Source organism: Oncorhynchus keta, unplaced genomic scaffold (assembly GCF_023373465.1).
Source record: "Oncorhynchus keta strain PuntledgeMale-10-30-2019 unplaced genomic scaffold, Oket_V2 Un_contig_4272_pilon_pilon, whole genome shotgun sequence".
Lineage (NCBI taxonomy): Eukaryota > Metazoa > Chordata > Actinopteri > Salmoniformes > Salmonidae > Oncorhynchus > Oncorhynchus keta.
In genome coordinates this window covers 1,141-17,709 of record NW_026287682.1, presented here as the reverse complement: position 1 = coordinate 17,709, position 16,569 = coordinate 1,141, and the positions used below count along the sequence as shown (strand labels likewise).

Here is a 16,569-nt window from a genome sequence, read left to right as displayed (position 1 = left end):
GGTAATATAACACCACCTCATCGTATTCAGGGTAATATAACACCACCTCATCGTATACAGGGTAGGTAATATAACACCACCTCATCGTATACAGGGTAGGTAATATAACACCACCTCATCGTATACAGGTAATATAACACCACCTCATCGTATACAGGTAATATAACACCACCACCAGGTAATATAACACCACCTCATCGTATACAGGGTAGGTAATATAACACCACCTCATCGTATTCAGGTAGGTAATATAACACCACCTCATCGTATACAGGGTAGGTAATATAACACCACCTCATCGTATTCAGGGTAGGTAATATAACACCACCTCATCGTATACAGGGTAGGTAATATAACACCACCTCATCGTATTCAGGGTAGGTAATATAACACCACCTCATCGTATTCAGGGTAGGTAATATAACACCACCTCATCGTATACAGGGTAGGTAATATAACACCACCTCATCATATTCAGGGTAATATAACACCACCTCATCGTATTCAGGGTAATATAACACCACCTCATCGTATTCAGGGTAGGTAATATAACACCACCTCATCGTATACAGGGTAGGTAATATAACACCACCTCATCGTATACAGTGCAGGTAATATAACACCACCTCATTGTATTCAGGTAATATAACAGGGTAATATAACACCACCTCATCGTATTCAGGGTAGGTAATATAACACCACCTCATTGTATACAGGTAATATAACACCACCTCATCGTATACAGGGTAAATATAACACCACCTCATTGTATTCAGGTAATATAACACCACCTCAGTATACAGGTAATATAACACCACCTCATCGTATTCAGGGTAGGTAATATAACACCACCTCATCGTATTCAGGGTAGGTAATATAACACCACCTCATCGTATACAGGGTAGGTAATATAACACCACCCCATCATATGCATTCAGGTAATATAACACCACCTCATCATATTCAGGGTAGGTAATATAACACCACCTCATCGTATTCAGGGTAGGTAATATAACACCACCTCATCGTATACAGGGTAGGGTAATATAACACCACCTCATCGTATACAGGGTAGGTAATATAACACTACCTCATCATATTCAGGGTAATATAACACCACCTCATCGTATTCAGGGTAATATAACACCACCTCATCGTATTCAGGGTAAATATAACACCACCTCATCGTATTCAGGGTAGGTAATATAACACCACCTCATCGTATACAGGGTAGGTAATATAACACCACCTCATCGTATTCAGGTAGGTAATATAACACCACCTCATCGTATACATGGTAGGGTAAATATAACACCACCTCATCGTATTCAGGGTAGGTAATATAACACCACCTCATCGTATTCAGGTAATATAACACCACCTCATCATATTCAGGGTAATATAACACCACCTCATCAGATAATATAACACCACCTCATCGTATTCAGGGTAGGTAATATAACACCACCTCATCGTATTCAGGGTAGGTAATATAACACCACCTCATCGTATACAGGGTATAATATAACACCACCTCATCGTATACAGGGTAGGTAATATAACACCACCTCATCGTATTCAGGGTAGGTAATATAACACCACCTCATCGTATACAGGGTAGGTAATATAACACCACCTCATCGTATTCAGGGTAATATAACAGGGTAGGTAATATAACACCACCTCATCGTATTCAGGGTAGGTAATATAACACCACCTCATCGTATTCAGGGTAGGTATATAACACCACCTCATCGTATACAGGGTAGGTAATATAACACCACCTCATCGTATACAGGGTAGGTAATATAACACCACCTCATCGTATACAGGTAGGTAATATAACACCACCTCATCGTATACAGGTAGGTAATATAACACCACCTCATCATATACAGGGTAGGTAATATAACACCACCTCATCGTATTCAGGGTAGGTAATATAACACCACCTCATCGTATGCAGGTAATATAACACCACCTCATCGTATACAGGGTAGGTAATATAACACCACCTCATCGTATTCAGGGTAGGTAATATAACACCACCTCATCGTATACAGGGTAGGTAATATAACACCACCTCATCGTATTCAGGGTAATATAACACCACCTCATCGTATACAGGTAGGTAATATAACACCACCTCATCGTATTCAGGGTAGGTAATATAACACCACCTCATCGTATTCAGGGTAAATATAACACCACCTCATCGTATACAGGGTAGGTAATATAACACCACCTCATAGGTAGGTAACACCACCTCATTGTATTCAGGTAATATAACACCACCTCATCGTATTCAGGGTAGGTAATATAACACCACCTCATCGTATACAGGGTAGGTAATATAACACCACCTCATCGTATTCAGGTAAAATATAACACCACCCTCATCGTATACAGTAATATAACACCACCTCATCGTATTCAGGGTAGGTAATATAACACCACCTCATCGTATTCAGGTAGGTAATATAACACCACCTCATCGTATTCAGGTAGTAATATAACACCACCTCATCATATGCCTCATCGTATTCAGGGTAGGTAATATAACACCACCTCATTGTATTCAGGGTAATATAACACCACCTCATCGTATTCAGGGTAGGTAATATAACACCACCTCATCGTATTCAGGGTAGGTAATATAACACCACCAGGGTAATATCTCATCGTATTCAGGTAATATAACACCACCTCATCGTATACAGGGTAGGTAATATAACACCACCTCATCGTATTCAGGTAATATAACACCACCTCATCGTATTCAGGGTAGGTAATATAACACCACCTCATCGTATTCAGGTAATATAACACCACCTCATCGTATACAGGTAGGTAATATAACACCACCTCATCGTATTCAGGTAATATAACACCACCTCATCGTATACAGGGTAGGTAATATAACACTACCTCATCATATTCAGGTAATATAACACCACCTCATCGTATTCAGGGTAATATAACACCACCTCATCGTATTCAGGTAATATAACACCACCTCATCGTATTCAGGGTAATATAACACCACCTCATCATATTCAGGGTAATATAACACCACCTCATCGGATAATATAACACCACCTCATCGTATAGGGTAATATAACACCACCTCATTGTATACAGGGTAGGTAATATAACACCACCTCATCGTATACAGGGTAGGTAATATAACACCACCTCATCGTATACAGGGTAGGTAATATAACACCACCTCATCGTATACAGGTAATATAACACCACCTCATCGTATACAGGGTAGGTAATATAACACCACCTCATCGTATTCAGGGTAGGTAATATAACACCACCTCATCGTATTCAGGGTAGGTAATATAACACCACCTCATCGTATTCAGGGCAGGTAATATAACACCACCTCATCGTATTCATCGGTAGGTAATATAACACCACCTCATCGTATTCAGGGTAGGTAATATAACACCACCTCATCGTATACAGGGTAGGTAATATAACACCACCTCATCATATACAGGGTAGGTAATATAACACCACCTCATCGTATTCAGGGTAGGAGTAATATAACACCACCTCATCGTATATAACACCACCTCATCGTATTCAGGGTAGGTAATATAACACCACCTCATCGTATTCAGGGTAGGTAATATAACACCACCTCATCGGGGTAGGTAATATAACACCACCTCATCGTATTCAGGTAGGTAATATAACACCACCTCATCGTATACAGGGGTAGGTAATATAACACCACCTCATCGTATTCAGGGTAGGTAATATAACACCACCTCATCGTATACAGGTAATATAACACCACCTCATCGTATTCAGGGTAATATAACACCACCTCATCGTATTCAGGGTAGGTAATATAACACCACCTCATCACCACCATCGTATACAGGGTAGGTAATATAACACCACCTCATCGTATACAGGGTAGTAATATAACACCACCTCATCGTATACAGGGTAGGTAATATAACACCACCTCATCGTATTCAGGGTAGGTAATATAACACCACCTCATCGTATACAGGAGTAGGTAATATAACACCACCTCATCGTATTCAGGGTAGGTAATATAACACCACCCACCTCATCGTATTCAGGGTAAATATAACACCACCTCATCGTATTCAGGTAATATAACACCACCTCATCGTATTCAGGGTAGGTAATATAACACCACCTCATCGTATTCAGGTAGGTAATATAACACCACCTCATCGTATACAGGGTAGGTAATATAACACCACCTCATCATCAGGTAGGTAATATAACACCACCTCATTGTATTCAGGGTCATCGTATACAGGTAATATAACACCACCTCATCAGGTATATAACAGGGTAATATAACACCACCTCATCGTATACAGGGTAGGTAATATAACACCACAGGGTAGGTAATATAACACCACCTCATCGTATTCAGGTAATATAACACCACCTCATCGTATACAGGTAATATAACACCACCTCATCGTATTCAGGGTAGGTAATATAACACCACCTCATCGTATTCAGGGTAGGTAATATAACACCACCTCATCGTATACAGGGGTAGGTAATATAACACCACCCCATCGTATACAGGGTAGGTAATATAACACCACCTCATCATATTCAGGGTAGGTAATATAACACCACCTCATCGTATTCAGGGTAGGTAATATAACACCACCTCATCGTATACAGGTAATATAACACCACCTCATCGTATACAGGTAATATAACACCACCTCATCGTATACAGGGTAGGTAATATAACACTACCTCATCATATTCAGGGTAATATAACACCACCTCATCGTATTCAGGGTAATATAACACCACCTCATCATATTCAGGGTAATATAACACCACCTCATCGTATTCAGGGTAATATAACACCACCTCATCATATTCAGGGTAATATAACACCACCTCATCGTATTCAGGTAGGTAATATAACACCACCTCATCGTATTCAGGTAGGTAATATAACACCACCTCATCGTATACAGGGTAGGTAATATAACACTACCTCATCATATTCAGGGTAATATAACACCACCTCATCGTATTCAGGGTAATATAACACCACCTCATCGTATTCAGGTAATATAACACCACCTCATCGTATTCAGGGTAATATAACACCACCTCATCATATTCAGGGTAATATAACACCACCTCATCGTATACAGATAATATAACACCACCTCATCGTATACAGGGTAGGTAATATAACACCACCTCATCGTATACAGTGTAGGTAATATAACACCACCTCATCGTATACAGGGTAGGTAATATAACACCACCTCATCGTATACAGGGTAGGTAATATAACACCACCTCATCGTATACAGGGTAGGCAATATAACACCACCTCATCGTATACAGGGTAGGTAATATAACACCACCACATCGTATTCAGGGTAATATAACACCACCTCATCGTATTCAGGGTAGGTAATATAACACCACCTCATCGTATTCAGGGTAGGTAATATAACACCACCTCATCGTATACAGGGTAGGTAATATAACACCACCTCATCATATACAGGGTAGGTAATATAACACCACCTCATCATATACAGGGTAGGTAATATAACACCACCTCATCGTATACAGGGTAGGTAATATAACACCACCTCATCGTATACAGGGTAGGTAATATAACACCACCTCATCGTATACAGGGTAGGTAATATAACACCACCTCATCGTATACAGGGTAGGTAATATAACACCACCTCATCGTATTCAGGGTAGGTAATATAACACCACCTCATCGTATATAACAGGGTAGGTAATATAACACCACCTCATCATATTCAGGGTAGGTAATATAACACCACCTCATCATATACAGGGTAGGTAATATAACACCACCTCATCGTATTCAGGTAGGTAATATAACACCACCTCATCGTATACAGTGCAGGGTAATATAACACTACCTCATCGTATTCAGGGTAGGTAATATAACACCACCTCATCGTATTCAGGGTAGGTAATATAACACCACCTCATTGTATTCAGGTAATATAACAGGGGGTAGGTAATATAACACCACCTCATCGTATTCAGGGTAGGTAATATAACACCACCTCATTGTATTCAGGTAATATAACACCACCTCATCGTATACAGGGTAGGTAATATAACACCACCTCATCGTATACAGGGTAGGTAATATAACACCACCTCATCGTATACAGTGCAGGTAATATAACACCACCTCATCGTATTCAGGGTAGGTAATATAACACCACCTCATCGTATACAGGGTAGGTAATATAACACCACCTCATTGTATTCAGGTAATATAACACCACCTCATCATATGCAGGTAGTATAACACCACCTCATCGTATACAGGGTAGGTAATATAACACCACCTCATCGTATTCAGGGTAGGTAATATAACACCACCTCATCGTATATAACACCACCTCATCGTATGGTAATATAACACCACCTCATCGTATTCAGGGTAGGTAATATAACACCACCTCATCATATTCAGGGTAGGTAATATAACACCACCTCATCGTATTCAGGGTAGGTAATATAACACCACCTCATCGTATACAGGGTAGGTAATATAACACCAACTCATCGTATACAGGGTAGGTAATATAACACCACCTCATCATATTCAGGGTAGGTAATATAACACCACCTCATCGTATTCAGGGTAGGTAATATAACACCACCTCATCGTATACAGGGTAGGTAATATAACACCACCTCATCGTATTCAGGGTAGGTAATATAACACCACCTCATCGTATACAGGTAATATAACACCACCTCATCGTATACAGGGTAGGTAGTATAACACCACCTCATCGTATACAGGTAGGTATATAACACCACCTCATCGTATACAGGGTAGGTAATATAACACCACCTCATCGTATACAGGGTAGGTAATATAACACCACCTCATCGTATACAGGGTAGGTAATATAACACCACCTCATCGTATTCAGGGTAGGTAATATAACACCACCTCATCGTATTCAGGGTAGGTAATATAACACCACCTCATCGTATTCAGGGTAGGTAATATAACACCACCTCATCGTATTCAGGGTAGGTAATATAACACCACCTCATCGTATACAGGGTAGGTAATATAACACTAGGGTAATATAACACCACCTCATCGTATTCAGGGTAATATAACACCACCTCATCGTATTCAGGGTAGGTAATATAACACCACCTCATCGTATACAGGGTAGGTAATATAACACCACCTCATCGTATACAGTGCAGGTAATATAACACCACCTCATTGTATTCAGGTAATATAACACCACCTCATCGTATACAGGTAATATAACACCACCTCATCGTATTCAGGGTAGGTAATATAACACCACCTCATCGTATACAGGTAATATAACACCACCTCATCGTATACAGGGTAGGTAATATAACACCACCTCATTGTATTCAGGTAATATAACACCACCTCATCGTATACAGGTAATATAACACCACCTCATCGTATTCAGGGTAGGTAATATAACACCACCTCATCATTCAGGGTATAATATAACACCACCTCATCGGGGTAGGTAATATAACACCACCCCATCGTATACAGGGTAGGTAATATAACACCACCTCATCATATTCAGGGTAGGTAATATAACACCACCTCATCGTATTCAGGGTAGGTAATATAACACCACCTCATCGTATACAGGTAATATAACACCACCTCATCGTATACAGGTAATATAACACCACCTCATCGTATACAGGGTAGGTAATATAACACTACCTCATCATATTCAGGGTAATATAACACCACCTCATCGTATTCAGGGTAATATAACACCACCTCATCGTATTCAGGGTAATATAACACCACCTCATCGTATTCAGGGTAATATAACACCACCTCATCATATTCAGGGTAATATAACACCACCTCATCGTATTCAGGTAGGTAATATAACACCACCTCATCGTATTCAGGGTAGGTAATATAACACCACCTCATCGTATTCATGGTAGGTAATATAACACCACCTCATCATATTCAGGGTAATATAACACCACCTCATCGTATTCAGGGTAATATAACACCACCTCATCAGGGTAATATAACACCACCTCATCGTATTCAGGGTAATATAACACCACCTCATCATATTCAGGGTAATATAACACCACCTCATCGTATACAGATAATATAACACCACCTCATCGGGTAGGTAATATAACACCACCTCATCGTATACAGGGTAGGTAATATAACACCACCTCATCGTATACAGGGTAGGTAATATAACACCACCTCATCGTATACAGGGTAGGTAATATAACACCACCTCATCGTATACAGGGTAGGTAATATAACACCACCTCATCGTATACAGGGTAGGTAATATAACACCACCTCATCGTATTCAGGGTAATATAACACCACCTCATCGTATTCAGGGTAGGTAATATAACACCACCTCATCGTATTCAGGGTAGGTAATATAACACCACCTCATCGTATACAGGGTAGGTAATATAACACCACCTCATCATACAGGGTAGGTAATATAACACCACCTCATCATATACAGGGTAGGTAATATAACACCACCTCATCGTATACAGGGTAGGTAATATATCGTATACACCCACCTCATCGTATACAGGGTAGGTAATATAACACCACCTCATCGTATACAGGGCAATATAACACCACCTCATCGTAGGTAATATAACACCACCTCATCGTATACAGGGTAGGTAATATAACACCACCTCATCGTATACAGGGTAGGTAATATAACACCACCTCATCGTATTCAGGTAGGTAAATATCGTATACAGGTGGGTAATATAACACCACCTCATCGTATACAGGGTAGGTAATATAACACCACCTCATCGTATTCAGGGTAGGTAATATAACACCACCTCATCGTATACAGGGTAGGTAATATAACACCACCACCAGGGCAGGTAATATAACACCACCTCATCGTATACAGGGTAGGTAATATAACACTACCTCATCATATTCAGGGTAATATAACACCACCTCATCGTATTCAGGGTAATATAACACCACCTCATCGTATTCAGGGTAGGTAATATAACACCACCTCATCGTATACAGGGTAGGTAATATAACACCACCTCATCGTATACAGTGCAGGTAATATAACACCACCTCATTGTATTCAGGTAATATAACACCACCTCATCGTATACAGGTAATATAACACCACCTCATCGTATTCAGGTAATATAACACCACCTCATCGGGTAATATAAACACCACCTCATCGTATACAGGGTGGTAATATAACACCACCTCATTGTATTCAGGTATATAACACCACCTCATCGTATACAGGGTAGGTAATATAACACCACCTCATCGTATTCAGGGTAGGTAATATAACACCACCTCATCGTATTCAGGGGTAATATAACACCACCTCATCGTATATATAACACCACCTCATCATATTCAGGGTAGGTAATATAACACCACCTCATCGTATTCAGGGTAGGTAATATAACACCACCTCATCGTATACAGGTAATATAACACCACCTCATATACAGGTAATATAACACCACCTCATCGTATACAGGGTAGGTAATATAACACTACCTCATCATATTCAGGTAATATAACACCACCTCATCGTATTCAGGGTAATATAACACCACCTCATCGTATTCAGGGTAATATAACACCACCTCATCGTATACATAACACCACCTCATCGTATTCAGGGTAAATAGGTAATATACACCACCTCATCGTATTCAGGGTAGGTAATATAACACCACCTCATTGTATTCAGGTAATATAACACCACCTCATCATATTCAGGGTAATATAACACCACCTCATCGTATTCAGGGTACATAACACCACCTCATCGTATTCAGGGTAATATAACACCACCTCATCGTATTCAGGGTAATATAACACCACCTCATCATATTCAGGGTAATATAACACCACCTCATCGTATTCACCACCTCATCGGTAATATAACACCACCTCATCATATACAGTGTAGGTAATATAACACCACCTCATCGTATGTATTGTAGGTAATATAACACCACCTCATCGTATTCAGGGTAGGTAATATAACACCACCTCATTGTATTCAGGTAATATAACACCACCTCATCGTATACAGGGTAGGTAATATAACACCACCTCATCGTATTCAGGTAATATAACACCACCTCATCGTATTCAGGGCAGGTAATATAACACCACCTCATCGTATTCAGGGTAGGTAATATAACACCACCTCATCGTATACAGGGTAGGTAATATAACACCACCTCATCATATACAGGGTAGGTAATATAACACCACCTCATCATATACAGGGTAGGTAATATAACACCACCTCATCGTATACAGGGTAGGTATATAACACCACCTCATCATATGCAGGGTAAATATAACACCACCTCATCGTATACAGGGTAATATAACACCACCTCATCAGTGGGGGTAATATAACACCACCTCATCGTATTCAGGGTAGGTAATATAACACCACCTCATCGTATTCAGGGTAGGTAATATAACACCACCTCATTCAGGGTAGGTAATATAACACCACCTCATCATATTCAGGGTAGGTAATATAACACCACCTCATCATATTCAGGGTAGGTAATATAACACCACCTCATTGTATACAGTGTAGGTAATATAACACCACCTCATCGTATACAGTGGTAGGTAATATAACACTACCTCATCGTATTCAGGGTAGGTAATATAACACCACCTCATCGTATTCAGGTAGGTAATATAACACCACCTCATTGTATTCAGGTAATATAACACCACCTCATCGTATACAGGGTAGGTAATATAACACCACCTCATCGTATTCAGGGTAGGTAATATAACACCACCTCATTGTATTCAGGTAATATAACACCACCTCATCGTATACAGGGTAGGTAATATAACACCACCTCATCGTATACAGGGTAGGGTAATATAACACCACCTCATCGTATTCAGGTAATATAACACCACCTCATCGTATTCAGGGTAGGTAATATAACACCACCTCATCGTATACAGGGTAGGTAATATAACACCACCTCATCGTATTCAGGTAATATAACACCACCTCATCATATGCAGGTAGTATATAACACCACCTCATCGTATACAGGGTAGGTAATATAACACCACCTCATCGTATTCAGGGCAGGTAATATAACACCACCTCATCGTATACAGGGTAGGTAATATAACACCACCACCTCATAACACCACCTCATGTATTCAGGGTAGGTAATATAACACCACCTCATCGTATTCAGGGTAGGTAATATAACACCACCTCATCGTATACAGGGTAGTATAACACCACCTCATCGGTATACAGGGTAGGTAATATAACACCACCTCATCGTATACAGGGTAGGTAATATAACACCACCTCATCGTATTCAGGGTAGGTAATATAACACCACCTCATCGTATTCAGGGTAGGTAATATAACACCACCTCATCGTATTCAGGGTAGGTAATATAACACCACCTCATCGTATACAGGGTAGGTAATATAACACCACCTCATCGTCATTGTATTCAGGGTAGGTATAAACACCACCTCATCGTATACAGGTAATATAACACCACCATCGTATACAGGGTAGGTAATATAACACCACCTCATCAGTATTCAGGGGTAGGTAATATAACACCACCTCATCGTATACAGGGTAGGTAATATAACACCACCTCATCGTATTCAGGGTAGGTAATATAACACCACCTCATCGTATACAGTGCAGGTAATCAGGGTAGGTAATATAACACCACCTCATCGTATTCAGGGTAGGTAATATAACACCACCTCATCGTATTCAGGTAAATATATACCACCTCATCATATTCAGGTAATATAACACCACCTCATCGTATTCAGGTAATATAACACCACCTCATCGTATTAAAGGGTAGGTAATATAACACCACCTCATCGTATTCAGGGTAGGTAATATAACACCACCTCATCGTATTCAGGGTAGGTAATATAACACCACCTCATCGTATTCAGGTAGGTAATATAACACCACCTCATCGTATTCAGGGTAAATATAACACCACCTCATCGTATAACACCACAGGTAATATAACACCACCTCATTGTATTCAGGTAATATAACACCACCTCATCGTATACAGGGTAGGTAATATAACACCACCTCATCGTATTCAGGGTAGGTAATATAACACCACCTCATCGTATCGGGTATAATATAACACCACCTCATTGTATTCAGGGTATAATATAACACCACCTCATCGTATTCAGGGTAATAATATAACACCACCTCATCATATTCAGGGTAGGTAATATAACACCACCTCATCGTATTCAGGGTAGGTAATATAACACCACCTCATCGTATTCAGGGTAATATAACACCACCTCATCGGGTAATATAACACCACCTCATCGTATACAGGGTAGGTAATATAACACTACCTCATCATATTCAGGTAATATAACACCACCTCATCGTATTCAGGGTAATATAACACCACCTCATCGTATTCAGGGTAATATAACACCACCTCATCGTATTCAGGGTAATATATACACCACCTCATCATATTCAGGGTAGGTAATATAACACCACCTCATCGTATTCAGGTTGGTAATATAACACCACCTCATTGTATTCAGGGTAAATATAACACCACCTCATCGTATACAGGTAGGTAATATAACACCACCTCATTGTAATATAACACCATTCAGGGTAGGTAATATAACACCACCTAATCGTATTCAGGGTAATATAACACCACCTCATCGTATTCAGGGTAATATAACACCACCTCATTGTATTCAGATAATATAACACCACCTCATCGTATTCAGGGTAGGTAATATAACACCACCTCATCGTATTCAGGGTAGGTAATATAACACCACCTCATCGTATACAGGGTAAATATAACACCACCTCATCGTATACAGGGTGGTAATATAACACCACCTCATCGTATTCAGGGTATAACACCACCTCATCGTATTCAGGGTATTCAGGGTAATATAACACCACCTCATCGTATTCAGGGTAAATATAACACCACCTCATCGTATTCAGGGTTAATATAACACCACCTCATCGTATTCAGGGTAATATAACACCACCTCATCATATACAGGTAAATATAACACCACCTCATCATATACAGGGTAGGTAATATAACACCACCTCATCGTATACAGGGTAGGTAATATAACACCACCTCATCGTATACAGGGTAGGTAATATAACACCACCTCATCGTATTCAGGGTGGGTAATATAACACCACCTCATCGTATTCAGGGTAGGTAATATAACACCACCTCATCGTATTCAGGGTGGGTAATATAACACCACCTCATCGTATTCAGGGTAAATATAACACCACCTCATCGTATACAGGTAAATATAACACCACCTCATCGTATTCAGGGTAGGTAATATAACACCACCTCATCATATACAGGGTAGGTAATATAACACCACCTCATCGTATACAGGTAGGTAATATAACACCACCTCATCGTATACAGTGCAGGTAATATAACACCACCTCATCGTATTCAGGGTAATAATATAACACCACCTCATCGTATTCAGGGTAGGTAATATAACACCACCTCATTGTATTCAGGTATATACACCACCTCATCGTATACAGGGTAGGTAATATAACACCACCTCATCGTATACAGGGTAATAATATAACACCACCTCATCGTATTCAGGCAGGGTAATATAACACCACCTCATCGTATTCAGGGTGGGTAATATAACACCACCTCATCGTATACAGGGTGGGTAATATAACACCACCTCATCGGTATATAACAGGGTGCAGGGTAATATAACACCACCTCATCGTATACAGGGGTAATATAACACCACCTCATCGTATTCAGGTAATATAACACCACCTCATCATATACAGGGTAGGTAATATAACACCACCTCATCGTATTCAGGGTAGGTATAACACCACCTCATATTCAGGTAGGTAATATAACACCACCTCATCGTATTCAGGGTAATATAACACCACCTCATCGTATACAGGGTAAATATAACACCACCTCATCGTATTCAGGGTAGGTGATATAACACCACCTCATCGTATGCAGGTAATATAACACCACCTCATCATATACAGGGTAGGTAATATAACACCACCTCATCGTATTCAGGTAAATATAACACCACCTCATCATATACAGGGTAGGTAATATAACACCACCTCATTGTATTCAGGTAAATATAACACCACCTCATCGTATACAGGGTAGGTAATATAACACCACCTCATCGTATTCAGGTAATATAACACCACCTCATCGGGTAATATAACACCACCTCATCGTATTCAGGGTAATATAACACCACCTCATCATATTCAGGGTAATATAACACCACCTCATCATATACAGGGCAGGTAATATAACACCACCTCATCGTATTCAGGTAATATAACACCACCTCATCGTATACAGGGTAATATAACACCACCTCATCGTATTCAGTAATATAACACCACCTCATCGTATTCAGGTAATATAACACCACCTCATCGTATACAGGGCAGGTAATATAACACCACTCATTGTATTCAGGTAATATAACACCACCTCATCGTATTCAGGGTAGGCAATATAACACCACCTCATCGTATTCAGGGTAGGTAATATAACACCACCTCATCGTATTCAGGGTAATATAACACCACCTCATCATATACAGGTGGGTAATATAACACCACCCCATCGTATTCAGGTAATATAACACCACCTCATCGTATACAGGGTAGGTAATATAACACCACCTCATCGTATTCAGGTAATATAACACCACCTCATCGTATACAGGGTAGGTAATATAACACCACCTCATCGTATACAGGGTAGGTAATATAACACCACCTCATCGTATTCAGGGTAGGTAATATAACACCACCATCTTACAGGGTAGGTAATATAACACCACCATCGTATTCAGGCAGGTAATATATTGTACAGGTAATATAACCACCTCATCGTATACAGGGTAGGTAATATAACACCACCTCATCATATTCAGGGTAGGTAATATAACACCACCTCATCGTATACAGGGTAGGTAATATAACACCACCTCATCGTATTCAGGGTAGGTAATATAACACCACCTCATCGTATTCAGGGTAGGTAATATAACACCACCTCATCGTATTCAGGGTAGGTAATATAACACCACCTTCATCGTATACAGGGTAGGTAATATAACACCACCTCATCGTATTCAGGGTAGGTAATATAACACCACCTCATTGTATTCAGGGAATATAACACCAACCTCATCGTGTACCATCAGGTAGGTAAAATAACACCACTTCATCGTATTCAACCCTGGTAATATAACACCACCTCATCGTATTCAGGGTAGGTAATATAACACACCTCATCGTATTCAGGGTAGGTAATATAACACCACCTCATCGTATTCAGGTAATATAACACCACCTCATCGTATTCAGGTAGGTAATATAACACCACCTCATCGTATACAGGTAATATAACCCACCTCATCGTATACAGGTAAATATAACACCACCTCATCGTTCAGGGTAGGTAATATAACACCACCCTCATCGTATTCAGGGTAGGTAATATAACACCACCTCATCGTATTCAGGGTAGGTAATATAACACCACCTCATCGTATTCAGGGTAATATAACACCACCTCATCATATTCAGGGTAATATAACACCACCTCATCGTATTCAGGGTAATATAACACCACCTCATCGTATTCAGGGTAATATAACACCACCTCATCGTATTCAGGTAATATAACACCACCTCATCGCATTCAGGGTAATATAACACCACCTCATGTATTCAGGGTAATATAACACCACCTCATCGTATAGAGCTGGTTGTTAGACTCTTTCTGCCTGTATTCAGGCAATATAACACCACCTCATCATACAGGGTAGGTAATATAACACCACCTCATCGTATTCAGGGTAATATAACACCACCTCATCGTATTCAGGGTAATATAACCACCTCATCGTATTCAGGGTAGGTAGTATAGACACCACGGACCAGGTGATAACGTGTATGTGTAATTCTGTAGACCCCAGGCGGAGGCTAAGAAGCTGGAGGACTCGTCTCTGTACCTGAACCTGCCTGCTACCAAGGTGGAGCTGGAGGAGAAGGGTTTGTCCACTACAGGAAGGGTTCACACAACCTGGGCAACTGTACATCAGCAAGGACTCCTTCCAGATAGTAACCCTGGTGTGTTCCACCAAGCTCACCAGAACGGTAAAGAGACTCTCTCTCTCCCTCTAGCCCTCTCTCCTTCTAGTCCACTACAGCCTTCTCTCCCTCCTCTACCCTCTCCTCCTCTAGCCCTCTCCTTCTAGTCCACTACAGTCCACTGCAGCCTTCTCTCCCTCCTCTACCCTCTCTCTCCCTCTAGCCCTTTCTCCTTCTAGTCCACAGGAATGACAGTCTGCAGCTGCT

At 40.2% G+C, this 16,569-nt stretch overlaps 1 protein-coding gene across 1 annotated transcript in view; it reads left to right on the top strand.

Moving 5' to 3' along the window:
* The window catches only part of LOC127924547 (dedicator of cytokinesis protein 1-like), a gene marked incomplete at its 3' end in the record, with an annotated part of 33,647 nt that extends 17,364 nt beyond the window's left edge, over positions 1-16,283 (top strand). The window contains exon 4 of the mRNA XM_052509256.1: positions 16,188-16,283. Coding sequence (XP_052365216.1) covers positions 16,188-16,283 — 96 coding nt within the window. The remainder of the gene's footprint in view (positions 1-16,187) is intronic.
* Positions 16,284-16,569: the final 286 nt, after the last annotated feature.